The sequence below is a fragment of the Candoia aspera genome, chromosome 4, assembly GCF_035149785.1.
Source record: "Candoia aspera isolate rCanAsp1 chromosome 4, rCanAsp1.hap2, whole genome shotgun sequence".
Classification (NCBI taxonomy): domain Eukaryota; kingdom Metazoa; phylum Chordata; class Lepidosauria; order Squamata; family Boidae; genus Candoia; species Candoia aspera.
The window spans coordinates 31,390,712-31,417,350 of record NC_086156.1 but is presented as its reverse complement, the minus strand read 5'-3'; the positions used below and the strand labels follow the sequence as shown (position 1 = coordinate 31,417,350).

The 26,639-nt window shown below is 36.3% G+C and overlaps 1 protein-coding gene across 1 annotated transcript in view; it reads right to left on the bottom strand.

Annotated features, from left to right (window-relative positions):
- Window positions 1-4,913: 4,913 nt before the first annotated feature.
- Window positions 4,914-26,639, bottom strand: part of HDAC9 (histone deacetylase 9) — a 284,421-nt gene continuing 262,695 nt past the window's right edge. The window contains exons 24-27 of the mRNA XM_063303735.1: window positions 24,395-24,479; window positions 18,474-18,621; window positions 7,504-7,571; window positions 4,914-5,028 (exon numbers count right to left, since the gene is read on the bottom strand). Of these exons, the coding sequence (XP_063159805.1) occupies window positions 7,532-7,571; window positions 18,474-18,621; window positions 24,395-24,479 (273 nt within the window). The 3' untranslated portion in view covers window positions 4,914-5,028; window positions 7,504-7,531. The remainder of the gene's footprint in view (window positions 5,029-7,503; window positions 7,572-18,473; window positions 18,622-24,394; window positions 24,480-26,639) is intronic.

Below are 26,639 nucleotides of genomic sequence, written 5' to 3'. Positions count from 1 at the left end.
TGTGATAAAGTTCTTCACTTCCTGCTTAGTCTTACCCGCCCTCTAGCCCCAAATACACACTCATTAATAAGAATGAAATAAAATCTTCCAAACATTGTGAAGTTATTTTTTAATTTTTAATGCCTGTTGGCTCTGGAGAAAGTGGGAAAAGTTGAATTCATGTAAAAGAAAAGCAGATTGTATTGGATAACCTGAAGATTTAATTGGAGTAAGGAAATAGACTTCTTTTATGTACCAGTGTCAATTTTTCAGTTTTCATTCTAGAAATGAAATTATAACAAGGAGAGTTTCTTGGAGGATGTACAGCATGCTTCAGATGAATCCAGGTGCCATTGTACTGGCTTATGCAATGGCTTGAATGCCAACACTATTTTTTAAAAAATATATACTGCTAAAATGTATATATTGACATGATTCCCATGAGCATTCTTGTCCTAAGATCTCATGAGATTTTTATGTTCTCATACAAGATCTTGTGCTAGGTGCGAAATCTAAGATTTTCTGTAAATTTGATCAAATCTCATGAGTTTTTGAGATTTTGTGAGATTTTCTTAAAGGTAAGATACAGAGTTCTGTTTCTCTTGTCTCAATCATGGTAGTTATAAATCCTGCTCTATAGAACACTTTCTTGCCAGAGAATAATATTTTTTATTCTCTGTTGAGTTACATGGAGTTACAATCTGGGATTAGAAGGGACCACTGCCAGATTAGGGGCCAGATTTTTTTACAAATCTTTGTACTTCCTAACCTCACATTTGCAAAATTAGTGTGTTGCGTGCAAGATGATCCTGGGATGTGTCCCTTATTTTTTAAAGGGAGAAAAAGAAAATAGGCTTGGAAACTTAACACACTGGCAAATGAACAAAGTTATGCCTAGAATTGGTGCTTGAAGTTGCTCTGAATTGTTCTGTGGTTTCAGGCTGACATGTGTCATTATTTTCACATTAATGCTTGTGGCTCATTCTTTTTCAATGCACTCGAGCATTTTGGTGCTCAGTGTCTTCATGTTTAATAGCCAAATTCCTTTGATTCAACGAGGGTGGCATGTTCAGATGCTACTTCCGAAACTTCTATTTCATACACACACACACACATAATATGATCTTATTTCAAACAGGCTTTTTACTGCACACAAGAATGAGAGCAGAGCCAAATAATTATACAAAACACAAGACCAAAGGAACTTAAAAAAAAAAAACCTGTTTGAAGGCAACTTCAAGCAATTCCAGACCTTGCATATTTACAATGTATAAAGTTTATGGAGCACTTGAAATTGTTTTCTGGATGCACTCAGGTACAGAAACTTATCAGGAATCTTCTTCTTCTTCTTCTTCTTCATCATCATCATCATCATCATCATCAATATCATACAGCCTACCCCAATCTGGTACCTTCCAGATGTTCTGAAACTGCACTCCCTGAATTCTCAGAGACTTTGGCAGTTTGGGGAGAAGCAAGATGAAAGAAAGCTAAAGCAGAACAAAGCTTCTTAGCATCCTCTTTGTCACGTCAACCTGATTCTTTTTTGTGATCCTTGACTTATACAATCAAAATGTTCCTACTGGCACTGAAATGTTTCAGCCAGTTAGACAACAGATTAAAATATGGAGACATTGAATGAGTCCTGGTATTACTTTCAAAATCATTGCTATAGTGGACTCTGACCAAGGGTGGAACAACGGTGTGTGGGGACAAACCCACCATTAACACCAGCGCAGCTTTTCTTTGGAAAGAAATAAAGTCTGAAATATCTTTCTACTGTGTTGTGACTAACGACCTATATGGATGTTCTTTAACAATCATTCCTGGAAGGAGAGAAAAATTAATTATGGGGTAAAATGTGATCATTTTCAAGTAGAAATGTTTCAAGTAGTAATGTTGCTGTAACTTTCACATTACGATATAAGGATTTTTTTTCCCTCTTTATGTGGCATTATATTTTAAACAATAACTTTGCAGCAGACAGAATTGCAACAAGGACAAAGATATCTTTTTTTAAAAAAAACTTTGCAACTTAATGAAAGTTTATGGAAAGATAGTGATAGAGGGGTTTTACCACATTAAATGTAACTCTTCCAGAATTCCAACTTTTAAGACCAATTCTATCAGTTTAAAGATTCCTACCCATTACAGCATTCTCAATAAAGCTCTGTGTTTGATGTTTAAAGCAGACAATAGTTGCAAGATCAGTTAATTGAATTTCCTGATGTTTTAATTTCAGATTGTGGCAAGGAGGGATATTGTGACACAGAAGGATTTTAACACAGCATCTACATATGTTCCAAAAACAGTCTAACTGATCCCCTTCACAAACTGCTTTTAGCCCTGTTGGGGAAAATACATCTAGGGAAAGATGGAGAGCTCTGCGTTTATTTTAAAATAAAACCCTTTAAAGTCTTCTGCACAGCATTCTGTTTCAACCTTGCTTTCTAACGTCTGGAATAAGTGATAACTTGATTTTCAGAATTGAGACAAATTTGGAACTCCTTGTGTTCTGCCATCCCATCCCAGTTTTGCTTGGTTTGGGGTAGATGGGAGTTTTCCAAAGTGCAAATCAAATTTGTTTGGAAACAATCATGTAACAGAAAGAAACTCATGTGTCCCTCCCAGCCCACTTCAAGCTGCTTGTTGATCTCCATCATTAACAGTATTTGTTACATTTGGATTTGGTTCCACCAAGATTATGCTATTGCATACATTCAATGACATTTTGAAGAATTTGATAAGTTAAAAGAAGTTATATCTATGTATTTGGATATGAAAGACTTTTCTGCCACCAAATGTTACAGAAATACTTTGCTATAGTTTCCTCTCATTTTAAAGACATACTTTTTTTGCACATGAGGGAAAAACCCACAACCCTACTTATCATGGAGGATTTAATTGTCTTGTATTTAACTAGGAAGTATTTTGCATTTCTGTATGTTTCACTTTTGATTTAGATTTCACACCGTTGTATTGTGAGGCAGTTTTCAGAGGGAGACTATATTCTCTAATGCATTAATTGTGTGCTGTTTAAGCCAAAGTACATCTAGAAATGCATATTTTGGTATGATGAAATGCATTCACAATATATATAAATGTGCATATGTTTTTGCACTGATTTAAAGAGATAACAGATGAATGTAGGTTGACTGGATATAGGAATGAGCTTGTATGAAATGAACGGGAATCCATCTAATTCTAGTGAGAGCGGGGACATGGTGGATCGACTTTATCTGATTACTGCATGGTTTTTTCCTTTCCTGCTTTAAAATGTGATTATATTTCACGTCTGTGTGTGCATGAAAAGAGGTCAAAGAGTAAAGACTTGCTTAATTCTCTTCATTATATTATATCATCTGTATGGAACAATGAACTGGTACCCATGAAGTGTAAGAGTGTCATATAGTGGGCAGTGTACACCAAAAGTGGTTTGACTTGGTTCTTTTAGGAGCTTCGAACAGCTGTCTCCAGCTTCCAATGATGTCACTTTTGAAACTGAATGATTTTAGGGCCAAACTACTGTACAAGTTGTTTTCAGCTAAAAGCCTCTCCTCCTAAGCTAGCATTTTCTCCATATAGAACATTTTTCTATATTTTCTGCTAAATAAGTAAAATGATAATTTCTTGTCCACAAATATCCTCTGTCCGGCAGGTCTTGCACATAATATAAATGTGAAGGCAAATAGCAGGGTAGGAGTGTGTGTTGATTTTTCTCCATGTCATAATTCCAGTCTAGGCTCCCCCAATCAGACAGAGTTAGTACATCCAAATCTTATATTTGCAGACAGATTAATCTTACTTGTAGTCTGGACCTCCAAATATTTTAAATCTTGTACCTTTTGTAGGGAAAAGAATGAAAAACATATGGATGCACTTAAGAGCCCATAACTTGAGAGACCACCATTGTATGGGATACCCGAAAGCTTTGGATGTGCCCCTCCAACTTATCAAGGAATTATCACCAAATTGATTTTTTAAAGGTGATAGAGGGGGGAAATAATTAAATATATGGAGAATAGTTTTCTCAACTATAATTAAATAGTCTAAATTAAATCAAACCAATTTTTTTGTCCTTTTTTGGATGATGGCTCCTCATTCTGCTCAGAGGGAATCCATACAAGAATTGTGCACCCTTAACTTATAGCAATGATTGTCATTCTAGTCTTTGTCTTTGTGCCAAGTGCATTAACTTGGAATGTCACATTTATAGAGATCAGCACTTCAACCAGATGGATAGAATTCTATTCTCCTAATGGTTTGGCAAACCATTGTGAAGTATTTTGTGCATCATAAATAAGAAAAGAAAGGCATTTATTGGCTTTCATTACTTTAAAATTAATGCAAGCACATCTTGATCCCAGTGAGTTCTTGTCTAGATTTCTGCCAGCTGTATCCTAGGTTCATCCTACTGGTTAGAGGTGTGTGAATCAAGCAAGACCTGATTGAGTCAAGTTGGTTCAAAGCTTTTACTTGGTAAAAGTGTGTGAATGCATGAGCAGAAGTCCCTTGAATTGCCAGATAGATTCAAAGGTCCTTGATCTGGTTCAGCAATTCAGTTGTAAAACTAAGTTTCAAGGGCTGATTCAATCAAATCATCTTGATATTGAACCTTCAGATTGAAGCCTAATTACTGATGCTCTTCAGTAATGCTATAGCATATGACATTTCCACTAGGATCTCTCTCTCTCTCTCTCTCTCTCTGTCATGATTTATCCCTGTCTCAATCTTTAAATGTATAAAAATAAAAATAAAGCTTGCCAAATAATTGGCAAAAAATAAAAACAAAGCTTTTGAATGAGTGTCTTTTTTGCTCTCATTTTAATTAACATATTGTTATCCAAGCAATTCTTTATTCACTATAAGGTGATATAGATAAGTGAGGTGAGAGCATTTAGAATTAGCTGAAATACTTATTATCAGTCATGGTATCATCTCTATGTGCAGATCTTCACAAATCTATCCATCCTTCTTGATAGATGAGTGGACCTGTCACTTTGGTATTGCTGTGTTTATACCAAAAAATAAGGTTGTATCACATAAATCCTGCAAGAAATGAAAAGTAAATTTAATTTAGAATCAGAAACCATGCATGTCTGCTCAGAAGGAATACCTACTGAGTTCAGTAGGATTTAATTCCAAGTAATGCTGCACAAGCTTTCAGCTTTCATTTTTTGGGTTCAGTTTTTGGAAACTACTTGTATTCAGTTTAAATGTGATGTAGCTGAAAAAGATGTATTTCTCACTATAAATTCAAAAATAAATTGCTCAAATCTTGATTGCACATTTTTACTTCCTTTTGTTAATTTTTACATAGTCTTCAAATGGAAACACCAATGTTAATGTTAGAAAGTGGGTATTTTTAGCGCTGCCATTTAAAATATGCCATGAATTAAAATCATGAAATTGATATAATAAACAACTTCAGCTGCAGTGATAGATTTTTTTTTCATAAAGTATAATTTATAGGATAACTATTAGATAGGCAAATAATTTGGCATGCAGGATCCTTTAGATGAATGTTCATAATATATTACCTTTTCCACAAATGTAATCTTATTTGCATCAAAGGACAAAATTCAGTATTCAAAGTTAGAGAGTTTAATGTCTTCAGAATTCTTGTTAATCATGACAACAGGAACTGGGTGATAAATTATATTTCCAATAGTTAATGGTAGGTATCCATCTCATGTAACACTTCCATAACAAAATATAATTTGATGGTTAATCTAGTGAATTTCTCCTGCAGCTTCCTACTTCAAACACTACCTCAGATTTCCAAATTATATCAGACAATTTCCACATGAATAGTAAAAAGTCTTTCACATTAAAACATTAATTGTAAACATACTGAAACACATTGGGGGAAAAATGCAACCCATCTCTATAACAAAAGAAAATTATATAATTCTATTTGAGTGAAATCTTTCATCTTTGATTTACAGGTTTGAGTCTGCTATAACTGAAACCACATTGTTTTATATCTTTCATATTCTGGCTTTCCCTAAACCTTGTTTTAATTAAAGTCTCTTTCAGATTTTTGAATAAAAGGCATGACAGTGTTCACTTATGGCTTTAATATCTCTTTTGAGCTTGGAAAATGTATAAAAGAAGATCATTGCTTGCCGATCAAAGGAACGTCAGCTATCAGATAGTGTAAAATAGAATGGTGAACTGTAGATAATACATTATTTTCTCCGTATGTTTAGTTTTGTATGTACATGTGTGTCTTCGTATGTGTAAGTGTACACGGGTGTGTGTCTGAAAGATTTGAGTGACATAACTTTTCTACCACTATTTGCAAATACTCCAGAGGAACACCCTAGCCCCCTTCCTTTTCTGTGACAATAAGGCAACATGTGTTAAGCGTTTAAGCATTCATTATCAGCAAAAGGCACAGCTCTTCAGTAACACTCATGAATCCACATGGACTTGTGGCATAATCTTGCTATGCATCAAAGAGGAAAATAAATAACAGGAGATGCCTCTCAGAAACTTGCTACTGAGTTCCAAGCTTCAATGGGATTCAGTGGAAGAGAACAACTGATGTGCCAACCCAAAAAGAAAAAAAAATCTGCAAAAGTACTAGAGTTTCCAGCAAACTTCAGGAAGGCCCCTTTTGCCTACCTCTCTTAAAAGTGGAGCACAGCAATGGCCTGAAACCAGATTAAGTAAGATAGGGGAAAACGGTTGATTTCTGAAAGCTGAATCTCTTGCAATCAATTGCACGCTGCCTTGCTAATGCCATCTCCCAAACTGTGCAGCATTATGCCAAAGACAAGCTATCACTCTCTCCCTGCAGAGTGTATTTTGTTCCATGGGTTTCTAATTAACATTAACAACAGAACTATAAAACAACAACAACAACAGCAACAACAGAAAGCTAAAGGAGAGAGCCATTTAATACACTTGCATTTGGGACAGCTGAAAAACAGCGGAAGGGAACTCTCTGGCTCCCCCGTTTCCCTTTTGAAATTAATGCTTCTGTCATGAAATTGCTCTAGCATCTTTCAAGTGGCACTGTAGAGGAACAATCCATAATTTCATTACATAAAATCAATCCTGTGAACTATTTCAACTGACCGGAGGGAGAAAAAGTCCCTGTAAAATGTATTTTAACATGTCAGAAGCAGGGGGGAGATTTGCGATTCTGTCTAGTTTTTTCCCCAGCGGCTTCACAGGCTGTTTCGATTTTCACAGACAACCATGGACAAGAATGCAGAATGACTTTAACGTTTCTATTCTACCACTGAAGCCAGGGAGTGGATCAGAGAGCATACAAAAGCAGGCTCGAGGTTCTGCCTTTCTTTCCAAGTCTGATTTACTCTACTGTTAGAATTCTAACGGTTACATTGAAGGGGTCCTGGGCTCTTTTAAGTCTCTCCCACGAACAAGTGAAGCTGCTGTTCAGAATTCTGTGCCCAATGTTTACGTCCCAACTGATCTCTGCCACCCAGGCAGCAGACAAGACATGTCTAAGGGTGCTTTTTTGGGGGGGGGATACACAATGATGTCACACACAGGAAATATCAGGGGAGGACTTGGCACTTCACAAGGCTGACTCTTCTTCCATAGGCTCGCCAGCAGCTCTAGAAAAATAAACAGGCAATCAGAATATGGAACCAGAGTACACAATGACATTGTAGATTTTCATGCATAATCAAAGCTGATTTTTCAGCTCTCCCCCATGTTTATTTGTATTCTTCAGCTAGCCATAAATAAAGTTTCTTTCCTTGGACGTATAAACAAATGTCAAGTGGAAAAACATTTTCGATCCAAGCAATCACTGCAAAAGGTTCCTGTTTATATTAAAATTGTCAGAATATTTTATAACGTTAAGTTTAAAAACGCACATGCTTTGTGTCAGCAAAATCAAATTGTTTAATGGGGGGAAAGGTGCAAGACCCCTTCTCTGCTCAAGAGAAATATTTATGGATTCAATTTATCCAGTTTAACAATGGAATACCCTCCTCAAAATCAGGTATCATGCAAGGAATTTAAAACTCAGTTGCACTGCTTTGCTTTTAACATTTTGTTGGCAGCTTGCCTGCCTAAAACTTCCGCACTCCAATTCTGAATTTGATTAGCAGACCACTGCCACAGAGTAGGTATCTAATAATAATAAATAATATGATTATCCACACTGCCTTTATTAGAAATCACCTAAGAGACAGCTAGCAGGCTGAACTAAATTAGCTATTGGGAGTGTAAAAAGAGAAGATGAAGCTATATACCCAATGGCAGCCACAAAAGTGTGATTGATGTCCACCTGTTTTTTATGTTCAGTGGAGCTTCAATCATGTTACTGTGGCCATCTTGACTCTTTGGACCATATCCTGGGGACACCCCTGCCCACACCAATACCTCAGGAGAGTAATGAATTAGAGATTATTTTTTAAAAATTAAAAAATTGCCACCAGGATTGGAAGATCGGATATATAAGTCTAAACCTACACTGATTTCAAAAACTGCCAACACAAGCACATGCCCATGTACACACATACACATATGTACATTTCATTTTTGATGGAAGCCCATGTTTAAGATATTTTCATCAGTGAAATTATTTGTAGGGTGAAAAATGCATTAATATGTTAAATATTTATTTTGGAGGGGTTCTGTACTTGTGTGTGCATGCATGTGTGTGCACACATGTACACATTCAGTATGAGGAGAAGCAAAACATATAATTGTACTGACTCATCTCTGGTGAATATTTCCACAGCTAAAATATGATCCAGGCCAATCACACATGACTCTCCTGGCATGAGAAATTGCTACTAAGATGGAAAAAATCATCAGCATTTCAAGTTTTTGTCCTTTGGAGCTTGCCCTGAATTCTGTGATTTAGTACAACAAGGAAGGAAGAGGCTTCTTTTTATTAAAAAAAAATGTGGCATAGTACATCAGTGTTTTTACTGCACGTGATGAGTCTTGTACATGTAGCTAATGGGGTACAGCCTCTCCCAGCTCAGAATGATACTGAGGAAGTCAGACAAGGAAAAAACTAATAGGAGAAGATTTTGTCAGGCTGAAGTGTATATATGTCTCTGAGTGCATGCCAGATAGCTAACAAACTCAAGAAAGCTTATAGTACTACTAACTACATACTAACTACATACTAACTACTCAGTTAATAAAAACTAACTACATAGTTCAAATCTATCTTACCTGATTTTGTAGGTACAGAAAATAAAACTATAATGTCACAATCTCGGTAACAGTTATGAAATGTAATACTGTATAATACAGCTTTTATTAACCTTTTGGCATTTGTTTGGAGGAAAAACACATAACTCATTCTTGGCTTGGCACATTTGTTTTAAAAAGCCACACTTATTCTTATATTTTATTGAAATCCAGCTTGGGTTCTGCAGATTTTGATATTGGGAATATCCACTCAAATTCTGGTTGAGGATCATTTAGATTAACTACATATTCTCAAACTTAATTCCCTTAACTAACATAAAAATAAGGTATGACTTGCTGGAGGCATCAAATGCAAGATTGTATTTCTAAGAATTGCTGGCTTCTACAAGCACTCAAGAAAGTAACAATAGTGAAGAATAGACTGCATCTGTGCAGGGAGGCTTCATTGACCCATCTTGGCTTCTGACAAACTAAATTAATTAGTTTCTATATTATGTTAAGCATCATAGATCAGAGAAAAGTAAGACGTTAATAAGAATTAAGAGTTACTGTAAAGAGCTACAGCAGAAATTATGTACAATACTTTTTTAACATTACATCATCCGATTTCTCTTTCACAAATCTGTCTAATTCTGAAACATTCAAAGGGAAGTTCCTCTGTTGAATATGTTCAAAGTAAAAGATGACGGATGCAGTTTTCTATCCAACACAAGGCTCTAATCAGTCCTGTATAATCTCATTTGCAAAATGAACCGTTACCAGCACATACGATGTGCAGAACATTATAGGACCATGGCTGCTGTTCATGGAAATTTCTTTTTATTTAAATCCATAGCAGCATCATTTTCCTTCCTTTTCTTTCAGCTGCCATCAACCTCATCTCTCATACCTATTTTTTTCTCTCTTGACAATTTCAATCAACTCTCTGCTTCACATGGACAGAGAGAGAGCAATACTTTAACAAAACTGAACATTAGAGCACCGATCACAACTTGCCTTTGAAGCCTGCTCCACTCAGCATGTCAGAATGAATCAAAATGAAATAGCTGTTTATATGATAATATCATTTTAACAAGAGAGGAGGGAGAAAAAACAAGGGAAGGAGAACTTAAGAATGATGCTCAGCCATGACTGTTTTCTCATTCTTCTTTTGGTGGTAAATGAGTCAGAAATTAGTTGGCCAGGGAAAGAACTGTGTTATTCAAATTCTGAGCTGGAAATGACTCATCTTACTCTGAACAAGTATGTAATTTCCAACATAACTGAGAAGTACTTTACAAAAGTCTTCTTCTCCTTCTCCTTCTCCTTCTCCTTCTCTCTGTCGCACACACACATAATATATACTCATACACACACTAAGACCTGATTTTATATAACAGAAATCAACACAACAGTTAGAAACCTGGCCCTACTTTCCAGCTACCACTGTTAGTATTTGCTGTGAGAGTATGCTGGTGAATAACACTAAAAATACTGGACTGGATCCAAGTTAGGCACATCCCAGTTGGGATACTAGAAGTCAACTTCCTGACTTTCTCCTCCACAGAACAGTTCAGTTCATCTAACTTAAAGGTTCATAATGTTTTTAGACAAGAGGCAGTAATTGGGTTTTTAATGGCACATCTAAAGGTATAATTTTAAAGAAGTATATGGGGAAAAGGGGAATAGGATCCAGATTAAATTTAGATTTAATGTAATTAATTAGAAACAGTTAATATAATTAATATCCATCTATCTACTGTTTTTCCCCCTTAAATCACATTGAAAATTTCCATTTGGCCAAAAAATGGGAAAGACTGGGGAATTACAGGTGGCCCTAGCACAGAAAGTTTAATCAATCATATTCCAAAAAGTCCCAACTGGAGTGGATGGAGAAGAGATGGGGAAGTCTGAGGAGAGAATTAAACAAGCACATGTCAGAAGCCAGTAACTCAGAAGTATTATATATCTCTTGAAGGACCACAAGAGATACTACTGAACAAAAAGCAAAAAAACTGGGTATGTTTAGTCTTGGGAAGGGTAGATGGGGAGAAATGTTATAGCACTTTTCAAGTACCTTAATGGGTCATACAAATGGAGTCTACTTATGGTTAGAGTGTATTTAAGCTACAGGAAAGCAGAGTCAAGTTTCATGTTAGAAAAACTTTCCTGACAATAAAGGTGCTTGACAGTGGAAACAATCATTCAGATAGGTGGTGAATTCTTCATTGTTGGATATGCCTACATAGAGCCTGAACAATTATCTATCAAGGTTGCTTTAATCTGGATTTCTGCCTGGACTAGAGCATTTGATCATGTGGCCTAAGTGGCTCCTTCCAACTTTCTGAATTTAAGATTCTGTGATACTGTTGCTGAAGATATCTCCCAGCAGTCCCAGACAGCATGATAATAGCAAAGGATGCTGGGATTTATAATTCAGGAGTATCTGGAAGGCTACACATTCCCCTCTTCTGTACTATATAGGTATTAAATGGTTTTCAGAAGTGTTTTTAGCATTGTTAGTATATCTTTCAATGAGATTTACCTAGAGCATTGCAGAACCCTAGATAAGTTGACTTATTCCCAAAATGTGGGTTTTCTTATGGCTGTGACAAACATCATGAATTACAAAGCAATCATATTCAAGCTTATTTGGAAGCAAATCTATGAGTCAGTATAGTGGGTAGGCTTAATGTCAAACTAGGACTGAGAAAGCCAAAATTCTGCCCCTCAGCTATGATATTCATTATGACTCCTTAGGGTCTGGATATTGTTATCATCAATATCATCATCACCAGTACCCCCCCCCCACTATCTAAATTCTGCCCCAAGAAAATCAGGAAAATGTCCTGACTTCTGGAAGCCCATCACAGACAGCTAGACAGCAGCAACAGCAGCAGTGTCAACAGCAGAAGTCTCACTTAGGCAAGCAGCAAGAGATTTGCCTTGTGTGTGCAGCACCAGGGGAAACAAGTTCAGCATTTGCTTCTCACTGCACCTACATGGAACAGCATTTGAAGCAATATTCATAGAAGTGGTATTAGGTAAACAGCTCCCTTGATCCTGACTGGGCTTACTTTGGGGTACCTTCTGGTGGGATGGTGGGAAGCAAGAAAACTTAAGAAATCTCTTGTTGAAGGTAAAAAAAGAAAGTGCAAAAGCCAGTCCGCTGCAGATAGATGATGGAGAGATAGAGAGATAATCTCACCAAGCAATGCCAACCCCATGAAAACAAACAGAAGCCAAGCTGAAGCTGTAATAGCCTTAATTTTCCTAGGCTCAAATCTTCACAGGGATAATGATTGTAGCCAAGCTACTTGGCAGAAAGATACCGACAAACCCTATATAAAATAGTAAAATGTAGAAACATCATGCTGACAGTAAAGGTATGTATTGGCAAGTCCATCATTTTCCCAGTTGCAATATATGGGTGTGAAAGTTGGATCATCAGAAAGGTGATGCTGAACAAAGAAAAAAATATGCCTTTCAATTGTGGTGCTGGAGAAAATTATTTAGAGTACCTTGGACTGCAAGGAGGCCAAATCATTTGATATCGGACAAAGGAAAACCAGAGTGCTCTGGCAAGAGTTGGAGAAATTCTGATGCTTGGAAACATCAAAGGCAATCAAAAAGGAGGCTGACAGAAGACAAGGGGGCAGGTACTACCACTGATGACACACACGTGAAACTCCAAGAACTCAAAGAAGCAGTTACTGACAGACAATCCTGGAGAATTATGTCCATTGGGTCATTAACAATGGAAAGTGATTAAGGAATGAACAACAACTTTCTGGTGGAAAGGGAATTGGAATTGACGACAAAACACAAGATCTACTCTGTTCTCCATTTCCTGATGGGAAAAGGCATTACTTGTTAGTCACCCATTAACTTGGTTTGATAGTATGATCCAGAAATCATTTTGCACACAACTTGAGAGCACAAAATAGAACAGGAAATGTCTGAAATTTTTGGAAACTGCTTCAGTATAAAGAAGCCCTCCAAATATTAACTTTTTTTGGTAATTTCTTCATGGACTCTCAGGAAATTGAGTTATGCATTAACATTAATAAATATGTAAACTTATATAAATTAATGTGTCCCAGTTATTACTTTTGGAATCTAGTCACCTTAAAATAATAGAATTCTGTATTCCATGGGATTTACTATCAATAAAGCCTATAGCAACAGATCCTTCAAAACTCAGGCCACTTTGTTCCTGCCTAATAATTCAGCATGATGAATATATTCTGATTTTACTCCAGGTGTAATGAATCTATTGACTTCCTGAATTCTACCTTACCTGACTTATTATGTGTCCTCTCAGCTGTAATCCCCCATTCAGTTTTCATAAAGGTAATAAGGTAATGATGTTTCTTGCAAATTATGCGTGACTTGTCTGTAGGTGTAGATTAAGTATGGATGATGTCAAGGAAATATGGTAATATTTTCTTGAAACTTATGTAAAACTTCATATAAAAATATACACCTGTATATGCATGAAAAACAGAGAGAAAGAGAAAGAGAAAGAGCAATTCTTTTTCTCTTGTTCTTATTCTTTAATATATTTGTATTTTTCTTTCTCTCTGTTCTGTTTTATTATATAAATAAAGCAAAACAAGCAAATAAATAAAGAAGCACCCACCCTGTTAACAGTAAGAGGGAAGCAATAGCTTTATTTAAGTTCTTAGCAAATTGGGAGGGGGGGGTAGCTGATTAGGACACTCTCAGAATCTGTCAGCTGCTAATTAGTTTAAACTCTGTAATTTGATATACCAAGCTAATTATGCGTTGTTTTTGTTATTCCAAAATTTGGCTTTATTTCACTATAAAAAAATAGTTTTACTGAGTCTTAAATTATAGTAGGCATTGCATTCTAAAAGGATATAATAAAAAGTGTTATAATAATATAAATATAAATATAATAAAAATGTTTCATGTCTGAATCTGGAATTGACAAAAAAAGAAAGTTGCAATTGCTATATATTTGATTTCCTTTCTTATGACTACTTAGAACCTGAATTAAAATTATCCTCCTCCTCATGTAAATTCTGTCCCAAGAAAAAATAATCTTCCATGTCCTTAAAGGACAGTTTGTACCATTTGTATAAAAATCTTATCCCGCTTTAGTTTGAATGCTGTTTAGCATTAACGCTGGATATATCATTTGTTTCAATATATCCTTATTGTTGGAGTCGGCTGCACAAATAAATGCTAAATAAGCATGATTTATGGTTGTGAGAAAGGGATAGGCAATCGAGGTTGTAAGAAAGGGATAGACAATATACACACATTCATTAATGCCAGCATTCTCAATCATGTAAAAGTAACAATATTAAACCCATTAAATATTAACATAAATAAAATATTTTCATGAAAAATGCCTATCTTTTTAACAAATAAAAAATAATAATGAGAAGAGTGACATGGTTTTACATTTTTGCAAGTATCTTCAATGTCTGGCAAATGAATTTGTTTTTGCAGACCTCTGAGACGGTCTTGGGAGACCCCCAGGGGCCCTCAGACCACACTTTAAGGAACACTGACATAGATTATAATGTGCATATGAAGATGATGCTATCCATTCAATCGTGTCTGATACCTGGTGATTCTATGGACCAGCTCTCTCCACATAAAGTGCATATAGAGAATGGGAAAAATAAACCAACTTCTGTTTCCCCCAAAACAGTTCTGTAAAGGGAAATGCATATGTGTAGCTTTTGAGAGATTTCTAGAAGAGCATTTAAAAATCAAGATGATTCTTTAGTGTGTTGCGTTTGTATAAATGTAGCCCTCTGCAGTTAATTAAAGATGTAAGAAAGCTGTGGGGTTAAGTGGCATTTAGTACTTTAAATATTCATTTCCATATGTGCAATACAGTTATATTTTCCAGTAAGCGCAGAAGAATAATGTAGAATTCTAACTTCTGTAAGTAGAAGTACCAATCAAACATTTCAATATAAAATCTCCCTGAATGGCCTAAATCCTGCTCCATCATAGGTTTCCATGATGTTCTTAAACAAACATCTTCCATTCTTATTGTCTACTGTTAAAGCTACTGAGGTTATTGAAAGTGGGAATGAACAGACCATTTAATCCCCAGAGAGCTATATATTTCCAGAAGCAGATACCCCTTCAGCAATTTTTTCTACTAGTTTCCAAAATTAAAAATCCATACAGAAGGTCAAAACTGGCGCCAAGGCTGAACAAGTCAGAATCCTCTCCTACAGGAAGAATTTGGGAAGAAGCTTTTTAAAAGAGAAAGGAGTTTTAAATTCTGAAATGTAGAAGAGATCCTCTGGCAATTTATAGAAGTGAGTATAATCCTTGTCTGCCTGCTGTGGATGTTTTTCCAGGGAAGGATGATACTTGCAGAAATTTATTCTAACATCCATTCTGGCATGGATTCTCTTGGAATAAAACATACAAGTTCCCTTCCAGGAGGATCTATTATGGAATTCTTTTGAAATCCCTAGACTTGGGCAACTCAATACCTTACAAGACAAATTCTACTGTTGCAGGCTCACGGTGAACATGCTCAGAGTAGGGCAAAAGAACTTCTGGGCCTGGGGAATTAGAGAAAACTGTCTGGTTATATGCCAGTTGCAGGCAAATATATCTGTCCAAGTAATTAGGATCAGAATGCTTTAGGACTCTGCTAGGTGGGCTACATGAAATCTCTTTTCAATGCATCCACAACCTTCCTCTTCACAGCATTCAAAGCAATTTGTTTGTACAAGGCTTGGTTGTTTCCCCCCCCACCCCCCTTATTCTCCTTTCTTTCACTCAGTGGATTCAGTCCAATTCCATTCCATTTGCACTCTTCCTTGTTCTGAAAAGTGCCAAAAGCATTTGGCATGAATGAATGTAAAAATTGTATAATGTCCTTTTTCTTTTTCTTTAGAGTCACTGTAAAACTTTTCTGACTTGATCAGACACACACACAAAGAAACAGACAGAGACAGAGAGAGACTGCTCTGTGCATTGAACTAATCACATATCATATAGAAATCCTTGATTGGTGAAGTGTGTTGGCAGTTTTTCCTTCATTTTATAGAACTGCTAAATTCATGTCCAAGTCAGCCGTGTTTGGTCAGTGTGAAACAACAGCTCACAAGCAGGGGAAATGAACTCTCCTTTGTTACACATTGATCCCACTTCACTTAGGAAACAAAATATGGTTAGCCTTATTCATAGGAAGACAACTCCTGGTTTTGTCCAGTTTAATCCACAAACATCAATATTTTCTATCAGCATAAGATAATCCTGGATCTTCCTTATCCTTTTTTATACCTTTGGGATGGAAGCTTAAGTTTACAGCACCACTTTTATGCTACCTATCCACTTAATTACTAGTGCTACTCATCTGTTTTTAAAACTATGTACTTAAAAAAATCCTATCTAAACAAGTTTGCCACTTTTTGTTCCCATCAGATATTCACTTCAGTTTGTAAATGCTCTTTTTAAGCTAGAGAAGATAAATAAGAAAGCCTCAAGTCACATGTGTCCATCAGAACCTAAGGGGTGACTAAGGGTCTTAAAACTTGCTAGGAAATATATATATATACGTGACAAAATCATAATATAATATTTCATTAATTGGATTAAATGTAAATGAAATTACATCAAATGCCAGTATTGTTCCAGGCTCACTTAATGCTTTGACTTGGCTCCACTCCTTTTTGAAATAAGCCATTCAAGTACAGTCCTTGGCCTCTCAACCCTGGCATACCCTTATTGTGGGACTAGTGAAAATAAGATGGATTGGTTACACTGCGTGAATGAGTTATCTCCAGAATTACTGCAGAAAATTTGGAAGAATTCTGTTTCCTCTGAATTCTTTTTCATCTGCATTTTGTGTGTAAGCCTGAGACTAGAAATGGTCTTCTTTACTGATTTTTGCAAGCTTCTCTGGGGCCCTTTTTGGCTGAAAGGTGCATAACTATATACAATTATGTACAGTATTTATATTTCATCATGAAATTCAAGGAGGCACACATTAGGGTTCCCAAGTGTCCTTTCATGCAGCTATTAACAAGGTCAACACATACACAGATTCAGCAAGATTATTTCATCATGTGCCTAAGACCATATTGTGGGCCCTATTTGCTCACTACTGTAAAGCTCCTGAGATTTCACTGACTTGAAACCGATAAGTTGAACTGATAAGGTTCTGAATGGAGATTCAAATACTCTTTGTTTGCTTATTCTTCCCAGAAAGAATTGGGAGAACCCCTGGTGAAACTCAACATTACTTCTGTAGCCGGTAAGTCCTAATTTGCATGCTAGGAGCCTATGCATGGTCTAAGCATGCCTTGAATACAGATATTCCATTTCCTTCTTGCAACTATTTTACTAATCTTCATTAATTTAACAAAGTTACTGCCTCAGTATTGCTTCCCCAATTGATTTTTAATATTTATGAGAGCTAGATATATAACATAGGAGGAATCTATGGGAAAATGCACAAAGAGTGGAGGAGGGAGGGATTTAAAGTTTTCAGGATTGTATGACTAACTGCCAGAGTCCCTCCTTTGTGGGGGAGATGGGCGGTGATAAAAATCTGATAAATCAATAAATACTATAAAGAGTACATTATTATTAATAATAATAATGCCCTAACAAGAAGTCCAGTTGGATTGGGATTTGGGGATATCAATTAGCACAAAAATGAAGCTAGCCCTGAAAATAATTTGCTCATCTTTTTCCTTGGAGCTTTGTCTTGCTCAGTGCTTCTGATACTATAGATCATTGTTTCTCAGCCTTGGGAACTTTAAGATATGTGACTTGCTGGCTGGAGAATTCTGGGATTTGAAGTCCACACATCTTTAAGTTCCCAAGGTTGAGAAACACTGCTACAGCTATTACTTGATAAACTTTTAACCCACTTATTATGACAATGACATTAATATGACATTCCAGGTGGGGCAAAGAATTTTTTTTCATCATTTATTATGGTTCTCTTAGCTGCTTTTTTAAAAAGCTTTGATGGGGACATGCTTTGTTTAACATTAGGAACAATAGCATAGCAATTGTACTTTGCTCAGGGCCTTCAATCCTTTCAACATAACTTGGGCATGGTAATAAATAGCAACAAAGTTGTAGGTGTGGTAATTAAGAAAGAAGCTGTCAGAGTGCAAAAGTAAATTACGGTTAAAAAACATGAGCCTAAGAATATGAGCCTAAGAATCTGAAGACCATGTAGCTTTTCTTTGCATTTCTGGTTAAAAAAAAAAAAGTTAAAGCACACAAGGAGACCCTGGGCTTTAAAAACAAAACAAAACAAAAATGGAGCTTTCAATCTATTTCCTCAGTCATGCAACCCATTTATTTGACACTCGCAGTGTCTAAGATTTTGGACCTACCTGCCATGCTCTTGTGGAAAAGACTGCTCAACATCCACTGAAAGTAAGGCCATGGCTGAGACCGCCTCTGTCTCTTCTCTCTCTTGAGTCTCAGCCATCTTACAGCTAACTGGCACGAGATAAGGCTTCACAGACTTCCAGTACTTCCCTAAAGAAAACACACCACAATTTATGGGAATTTTCACTAGCATGGTGGTATAAACCCAAGTAATTGCCTAGGTCCAGCCCAGAGAGCTTCTAAGCATATGAGTAGTTATAACTGGGATTCCAAATGGCTGTGATGAAGTTATGCTTTTGGGTCCCTCAGTGCCAAGTTGGAAAGTTCGGTTTCCAAGGTCTAAGTCACAGCCTTCTGAGAAAGTAATAAACTGAAAAGAACAGCACAGAATTTAATGAACTCCTAGCATCTGAGAAATAGCCACAGTGGATTTTTGTGTGTGTCTGTGTGTAGGATGAGAATTTACTGTAGTATCAACATTTTCAAGATCTGTAAGAATGGAAGATACATTTCTCACAACTGTAAGTAGGAAATGGGGCTGGTGAAAACAAATGGCAGTCCAGAAATGACTATGACAGGAAAGGAAACTAGAAATGCCAGAACAGACTGCATAATTATGCTGTCAGAACAATCAGGTTTGTTAGTTCTGGATGTTCTTTCACCTGCAAACATCAGGAGATGTACTAGAACAATAATTTCTTTGAAATGTGATTATATGCACTGGTCTCTTGGGTTGGGTTTTTTTTGGGGGGGGGTGCCTTTGAGTCAGTGTTGACTCCTGGTGACTGCCTGGATAAGTCACTGCAGTTTCCAGATTTCAGAAGTGGTTTGCCATTGCTTGCTTCCTAGGGCTGAGAGAGAATAACTGGCCCAAGGTCACCCAGCTGACTTTGTGCCTAAGGCAGGGCTAGAACTCATGATCTACTGGTTTCTAGCCTGGTGGCTTAACCACTACACCACTGGCTCTTTTTGGTATATGGCCATATATTATAAGGTGGCTTTCAAAAAAGATAGGAAAAGAAATATTGGTTTATGAGCCAGTTTGGTGCAGTGGTTAAGGTGCTGCCTAGAAACCAGGAGACTGAGAGTTCTAGTCCCGCCTTAGTCATGAAACCTGCTGGGTGACCTTGAGCCAGTCACTCTCTCAGCCCAACCCACTTCACAGGGTTGTTGTGGTGGGGAAAATAGGAACCAGGAGTTATAGGTGTGCCTTGAGTTGACCAAAGTATCTATTAAAAATGCAGGATAAAATGATGACAATGACAGTGATAATGATATAATCTTTGGGGTTTTTAAAAAGGCTTTTAAATCCCTGCTGTTAATAACACTTCTTTTTTTTAAAAAAATAAAAGGTAACGAGGTAAATAAACAAATAGCCAGAAATGTAACATTATGAATAGTACAGGTTTTTTTTCCTGACACCATAATTTCCCTGTGGTGTGTCCTCCTGATGTGTTAGAACTGACACCCCTAAAATTCCAAGTGGCAATTCTGGAGTTGGGTTCCCAGCACACTGAAAAGGAACCAGGTTGGATAAAGTCTGCCATACTGCTTTCTAATTGGGAGTCTGGAGTTCATGAGAGTCTGGCCAGGCTAATATTTCTTCCAAAGACCCGCTATTGGGTAGACAAAAGTTCAGTTTAAGAATATTCCTGGGAACTAAGAGATGGTATTATGGAGACGACAGCTTTTTCAGAGAATCCTCAAACAATTTTCAGAATCTTTGGGGTAGGGATGGTGACTTCGAATCCTTTCAAAATCACTATAGGCTAGAACTTACAATCTGCGCATGAAGCAACAAAGGGTCTTCTGTTACTTTGTTACTTTGAAGACTAACACATTTAATACTGCTTAAGCTTTTGAGAACTCTACTTAACAGAAAGGGATAAGTTAGGAGAACCTAAAGCTAAAATGAAATCGTGCATTAATTCAAAATGTGTCAGATTTAACTGGCTGAATTAAGGTACCTTCCAAACTTTGCTGTAGACATAAATGAAAAGCATATTTGATGGTGAACTGTTTTGATTACCATGTTAGGATAAATTCAGAGTTTTCAATATTGCCACTGCTGCTGATGTTTTCTGCTACACATATCATATGTCTCTAAATATAGTTCCCTTTAAAGCTGTCGTGCATTACCTAAACTGGTGTGGTTGTATCATATAAGACCTAGGTATGAGCCTTTGGATGTTGGGTGGGGAGGCTCTTTTGGCTCCCTTTTCCAAGCCAAACTAGTCAATAAATCTCAACTGACATAGACTTGTGGCATATTCAGTCATGGAGTGGGGTCTTCTACCCCTTCCCCCCATGCTTTGCTAGGAAATTGCAGCCAAAGACAGTCACACATATGGAAGAGGAGGTCTGTGGTAGGGTTTCAACAAGGAAAAGGTGAGTTCTTTATGTAAAGATATAACATTAGAGTCCAGCAGTAAATACAATGACTCAGAACTAAACTGGAGGCAAATCACTTTCGGCTGCAGCACCATCTAAATCAAGAGACAGGATTTCTTTCATCTATGTACAAAATAGGTACCCTTATTAGAATCAGTAAAATGGCCAAGGAGAAGGTAAAAGAAAACTTGCTTGATCAACTTATGCAACATGATAGGGAGACCATTCCTTTGAAAGAAATTACCAGAACTCTTTAAGTTGTTACTAGGATCTATATATAATGGACGATTTTATGGGGATAAAGTCTGAAATATATTACAAAATTAAGATTCCCAGCTGCAACCCTATACCCACTTAACTTAGACTAAGTCCCATCTGAACTCAATAGGACTTACTTCTGAGTAATGTATGAAAATGCACTTAAAGCGTCAGAAAATTGGCTTTTTTCCAAGTTGTAAAATGCTTGACATTCCCCCCCACCTTATGTATATAAAGCAGTAAATAATTGTTATATCTGGCAAATTCCATGTAAAAATACAAAATTAAACTCTTATCAATGGTATACTTAGAGACTACAATCCTATTCAGTAAAACAAACAAACCCAGTTATATAGACATTCCACAATGTTCTCATAGAACATTACGCAACAGTCACCATTTGCAGGGAACAAAGTATTCAATCCCATTTATTTATGGATTTCAGTGTTCACAGAGTGGGTGAGTGGGTGTTTCAAGAAAAAGCTTATGTGTAAGCAATCCAAATCTATTGGCACAGGAATAATACTCTACTTTGCCATAAATGAAATGATCCCATGGTTCACTTTTGAGCTTCTGTCAGGGCATTAAAAATTCAAATAATAGCTCACAATCAGGGTTCTAGCCTTCTAACTACAGCCCTTCAACCTTCATCTGACTCAAAAACTCACAACTGTGCCAATAAAAACTGGCCAGAGCAGAGACACCTTCACTTTTCCTATTCCTTTCAATGAAATCAGCACAACACTCAATGTTCTCATGTTTGCTTTGATCATTTTTCACAGCAGGCAGAATGAAAATGTATTGTAACACTCACAAAATTGTGTCCAGTTCTTTTTTGTTAACAAAAATGTAAACTATCCCAAGTATTTCCCTGTCAGATGTGGAAATAAGGCTATTGCTTATTTCTTCTTATTTCTTCTTATTTCTTATTTCTTCTTACTTCTTACTTCTTATTATTTCTTATGTCTTTTCCTTGCCTGTGCAAAGTGGCTATTGAGACTGCTAGACGAAAGCTTGAAACACCCTAATGTGAAGCAACGCAAGAGCTTCACTTTGCTCTTAGACGTGGAAGAGGCCAACAAGCAGCTTTGAAGGGGTGCTTGCACAAACCTTCTTCAAAGTAAAGCACCTCTATGAAGCTTGGCATAGTCCAAGTTTCCCTCCATCCTTGGAGTGTCAAAAGTTTAAATGTTTTTGAATATTCATAACATGATATATTATATATATAAACATGATATGTTAATATGAATTTCAGTGTTCATACACATATCCTACATATTCACACAAATTTATAGGAACGTTCAATAATCCAAGCTTTGTAATAGTTGGGATATCCATATTTATTATATCAAATAAGGCACATTATCTAGGTCCACCTAGACTTTTACAGAATTCTTAGCTCTGTTTCCTCAACTAATATAAATTAAAACTAAACTTAGTGTTTTTAGACCTGTACAAAATAGGGGAGAGGTAATGGCATAGGAAAGTAATCAATTTAGGAAAAAAATCTTTGATCGAATTAAGAAATTAAGATATTAATTAAGATATTAATATAATTTAGGAATTATTCACTTCCAGCTTTGACAATACCTATTTTCTTCCTTGCCACATATTCCACATATTCCACCCTTCCCTGCAACAAATTCCAGAGGTATTCATTGGTAGCCCTTGATCCAAACAAGATGGTGCATTCTTGATATAATTCAGACATGGGCTCGGTGGGCTCCAATATAAAAGACTCTTCTGAACAAACATTTCCCATCAGGAGCCCTGATCCACCTGTCTTTATTTTCTAAGAGATAATTCGCATTAAAATGGTAATAATAATACATATTTATTGTATTATAAATAATTATTATAAACAATAAATCACATAAATATAATAATAATAACCTTTCCCCCCAGTTACACTAGCAAATGAAAAATTGGAAAGATAAGCCTCTGCATTCAGGTCAATATCTGAAAAAAAAATTGAGGGCAAGATGAACAGTGATAGAATTTGGCAATGGCTTCAGATTTGATCCATAAAGAAGGAAACAGAAGGGCAAATATTTGCAGCACAAGAACAAGCACCTATAACAAATGCACAAAAATGAAAATTCAAAGCATTGGAAACAACAGCAAATGTAGGTTATGTAAAGGGAAAGATGAGACTCTTGACCACATATATTAAAATTGTCCAGACCGATTATAAGACAAGACATGAATGCTGGCAAAAATGGTACATTGGGAATTATGTAAAAAGTATGGATTTGATGTCATAAAATATTGGTACCATTGCAATATTGAAAAAATGTTCCAGAATTATCATGTAACATTTTTTTAAGACTTCTGAATTTAGACAGATCAACATCTAGCATGTAACACTCCAGACATCACAGTAGTTGATGACAAGCAAGTTTTACTTATGGATGTGCCAATACCAAAGCTCAATAGTGTAGCTCAAAAAGAAATGGAAAACACTAGAAAACATTGGGACTTAACAAGTGAAATACAGAGATTATGTAGTAAACCTTCAAAATTTAACCCCATAGCTATTAGAGCATTAGGAGCTACAATAGTAGAATTATCAAAACAGCTGGAAAAAATTAGAATTATTCAATTGCACAATATTCAGCTTACAAAAACAGCTTTGCTTGGAATTATTTATTTATTTATATATATTTCAAATTTCTATCACTGCCCATCTCTTCCGAAAAGGGGACTTATATACATATTACGGCACTACTCGTAATATCTTGGAGCCCGACATAAGACCAGTAGGCATTCTTGGAGAATAAAAATTGTGCATGCCCATATATCCAGAAAAATAAAAAAAAAGTAAACTGGAATGGGGTAGAAAAGATACTATGGCATTACAGGCAATACCCAAGAGCAATCACCATTACTTGGCTTTCTGCTCTGCCCCAACTTGCCCTCAAAATCCAAATGTGCCATCAGCTCTAAGAGATTGTTGGATCCAAAGTAAGCCATATCATGCATCTAGGAATGTCAGATTCTTCAGTATTCTTTGAACTACCAACAGTTCTTTACCCATGTCCTTCAATAGGATCAACTGCCCAGTTGCTGAAAGTGTCAGTTTATGGAAGAGCTGCCAATGGACAGAGAAAATTGGTATCTGGATGGAGGGAGAAAGAAGAATGCACCAGATGACTAGATGATGCCATTATGCCATGACTAGTCAGAAAAATGGATTGCTTACATATCCTCAAAAACTATTCAATTAATAAAGGCAATGCTAAACATTTAAAGATGAGTAAACCCTGACACTTACTATGAATTGCAGTGGATTTTTGCAAAGAAACCATTGCATTCACATTAGGTGTTTGATGAAGGATGTCTTCAGAGAAGGGTTCCAACTGGGGAAAAATAGAAAAAATGAAATAGAAAAGGGTGTAAATATACTGCAAATTCAATGGATGCAAAGCACATCTAAAATGCTGGATTCTTTTGAAAATATCAGCCAGAAAAGAAGATAACTTGTTGTGATGGTTCCTTGCTGCTCCATGGAGAGACATAGTTTTGCTTTCTATTTTTCAGCCATGTAATTGAATTCCAAGGGGGCTTTTCAATGACTGCAAGACTAATCTACAGAGCCTCTTGAGCAGGTGCATGTCTATGCAATAGTCATTTAAAAATGTTAGTTATTTCGGTAATTTTGGTAGGCTACTCACAAATCACATTCCATTGTGTCTATATGTGCAGCTGTACACCAAAACAAAACATTACTGAAGCTGCTTTAGAATTGAAAAGGACATGCCATATAAACATTCCCTCCATAATTCATATGGCTAAAATCAGAAATGAAAATTTCACACATTAATTTTATGCACACTACACAGTACCTGTGAGCAGAACATAGTATTGTATTAATATAGCATCATATGTAAAATGCAGTTATTGCTTGTGATGATGACCCCACCTGTGCATAAATTTGTCCTGATGTTCATGTATAACTATTTCCCATGTGCAGATCTATTTACTTAGACTATGAGTTATTTGTCATTGTTTACACAAGGTTGACATTTGAGTACATAACTTTGTGATGTGGTACAATCCCATTCATTCATTCACTCATTCATTCATTCATTCATTCATTCAAGAATATTTAAAGAATTAAAGAGAGCTTGGTGTTTCTGCAACTACTTAGACTGGGGAGAAAAAAGCCCAATAAGCATATTTAACCTTATCTCAATTGCCCCACCTCCAATTCTAGAGATTAATTGGGTGTTGACTTATTTATTTATAAATTAAATTATTTTCCTTACGTTAGCTTTAAAATAGATTTATTTTCCAAATTCCTGATTGATATAATTCATTCTAGATAAAAATGGTAGGTTTCTGGAATGATGTTATTGAGTTATTCAACTATAATTGCAATAAGTAATCCCTAAAAAGAGAACATATTTATTGAAAAGGAAGACACTGTTGCTGATAGCACTCTGCCAAAAGGCTCATAATCTCAGTTCCTAAAGCATCATGAGTGCAAATGCAGCTTGGGAGGCTAAGGTTATTGCATGTACTATCTGCATACTGGCAGTTCTATAATATGAATGGAATTATAGGTACAATTTTTAATTTAACCAAAAAGTAAATTGAACCTAAGTGAATGCAGTTAATATAATTTTTCTCATGTATTTAATCATTATCCCTTTGTGTCACATTAATAGCTTTGGCAAACAGCCAACTATTCATCTTAGAACTTTGGCAATGGCCTCAGTTCCTCTGTCAGCTTCTGCTCCATGTCAGTAAAACCTCATCAGAATCCAGAGGTAGAACCATCACACTGTCACCTTTTGTGACCCAGATGCACCATTATTGGGAAAGCACCACTTAAAAAAAAAAAAAAGCCCATGGATTGTAACAAGTTATGTCCCCTCCAAGATGGAGAGTATCTGTATTGCAGAGAATAATTTCTGATGGCAACGATCCATTTCTAAAATAATTAACCTAAATAGACAAGAGGGTGTCCCTGGAAAATATCATGAGACCCAGCAGTGAACAAAAGGAATCGCTCTACAGCTGACAGACATTGCAACATCACCTTCACTCCTACACTTCTTGGCATTCTATTAGCTCTGGAGCCAAAGAGCACAAAAACTGCAAAAGAGTGGAAATACATCTTTATAAAAGAATTTTACATAAACAACTGACTAAGGTCAGTGCAGGAGCAACAAAACCATTTGATGGATATGCCTGAAAAGATACACCAAAGGATATTTTTCAAAGAGTTGAAGCTAGCCCATTTGGCCTCTCCTGTGTTCTCTTGCATTTGCTTTCAGAGAAATCTGTATGTATGAGAAAAGGCACTTTCAAAGAAATGGCATCTCTAAGTAGACTGGGTAAAGGGTGCTAAGGTCCACTGGGCCTTTATAAAAGAGATGTGAGCTCACACATCATGCAGTTGCCCAATCTCTTAGAAAAACGGGAAATTTGAGAATGAGTAGAGGGAAGAAAGCACTTGATAAGGAAGGGGTCCATTTGTCCATGACTCAGCACTTTTCTGTTGCTGATCCTCC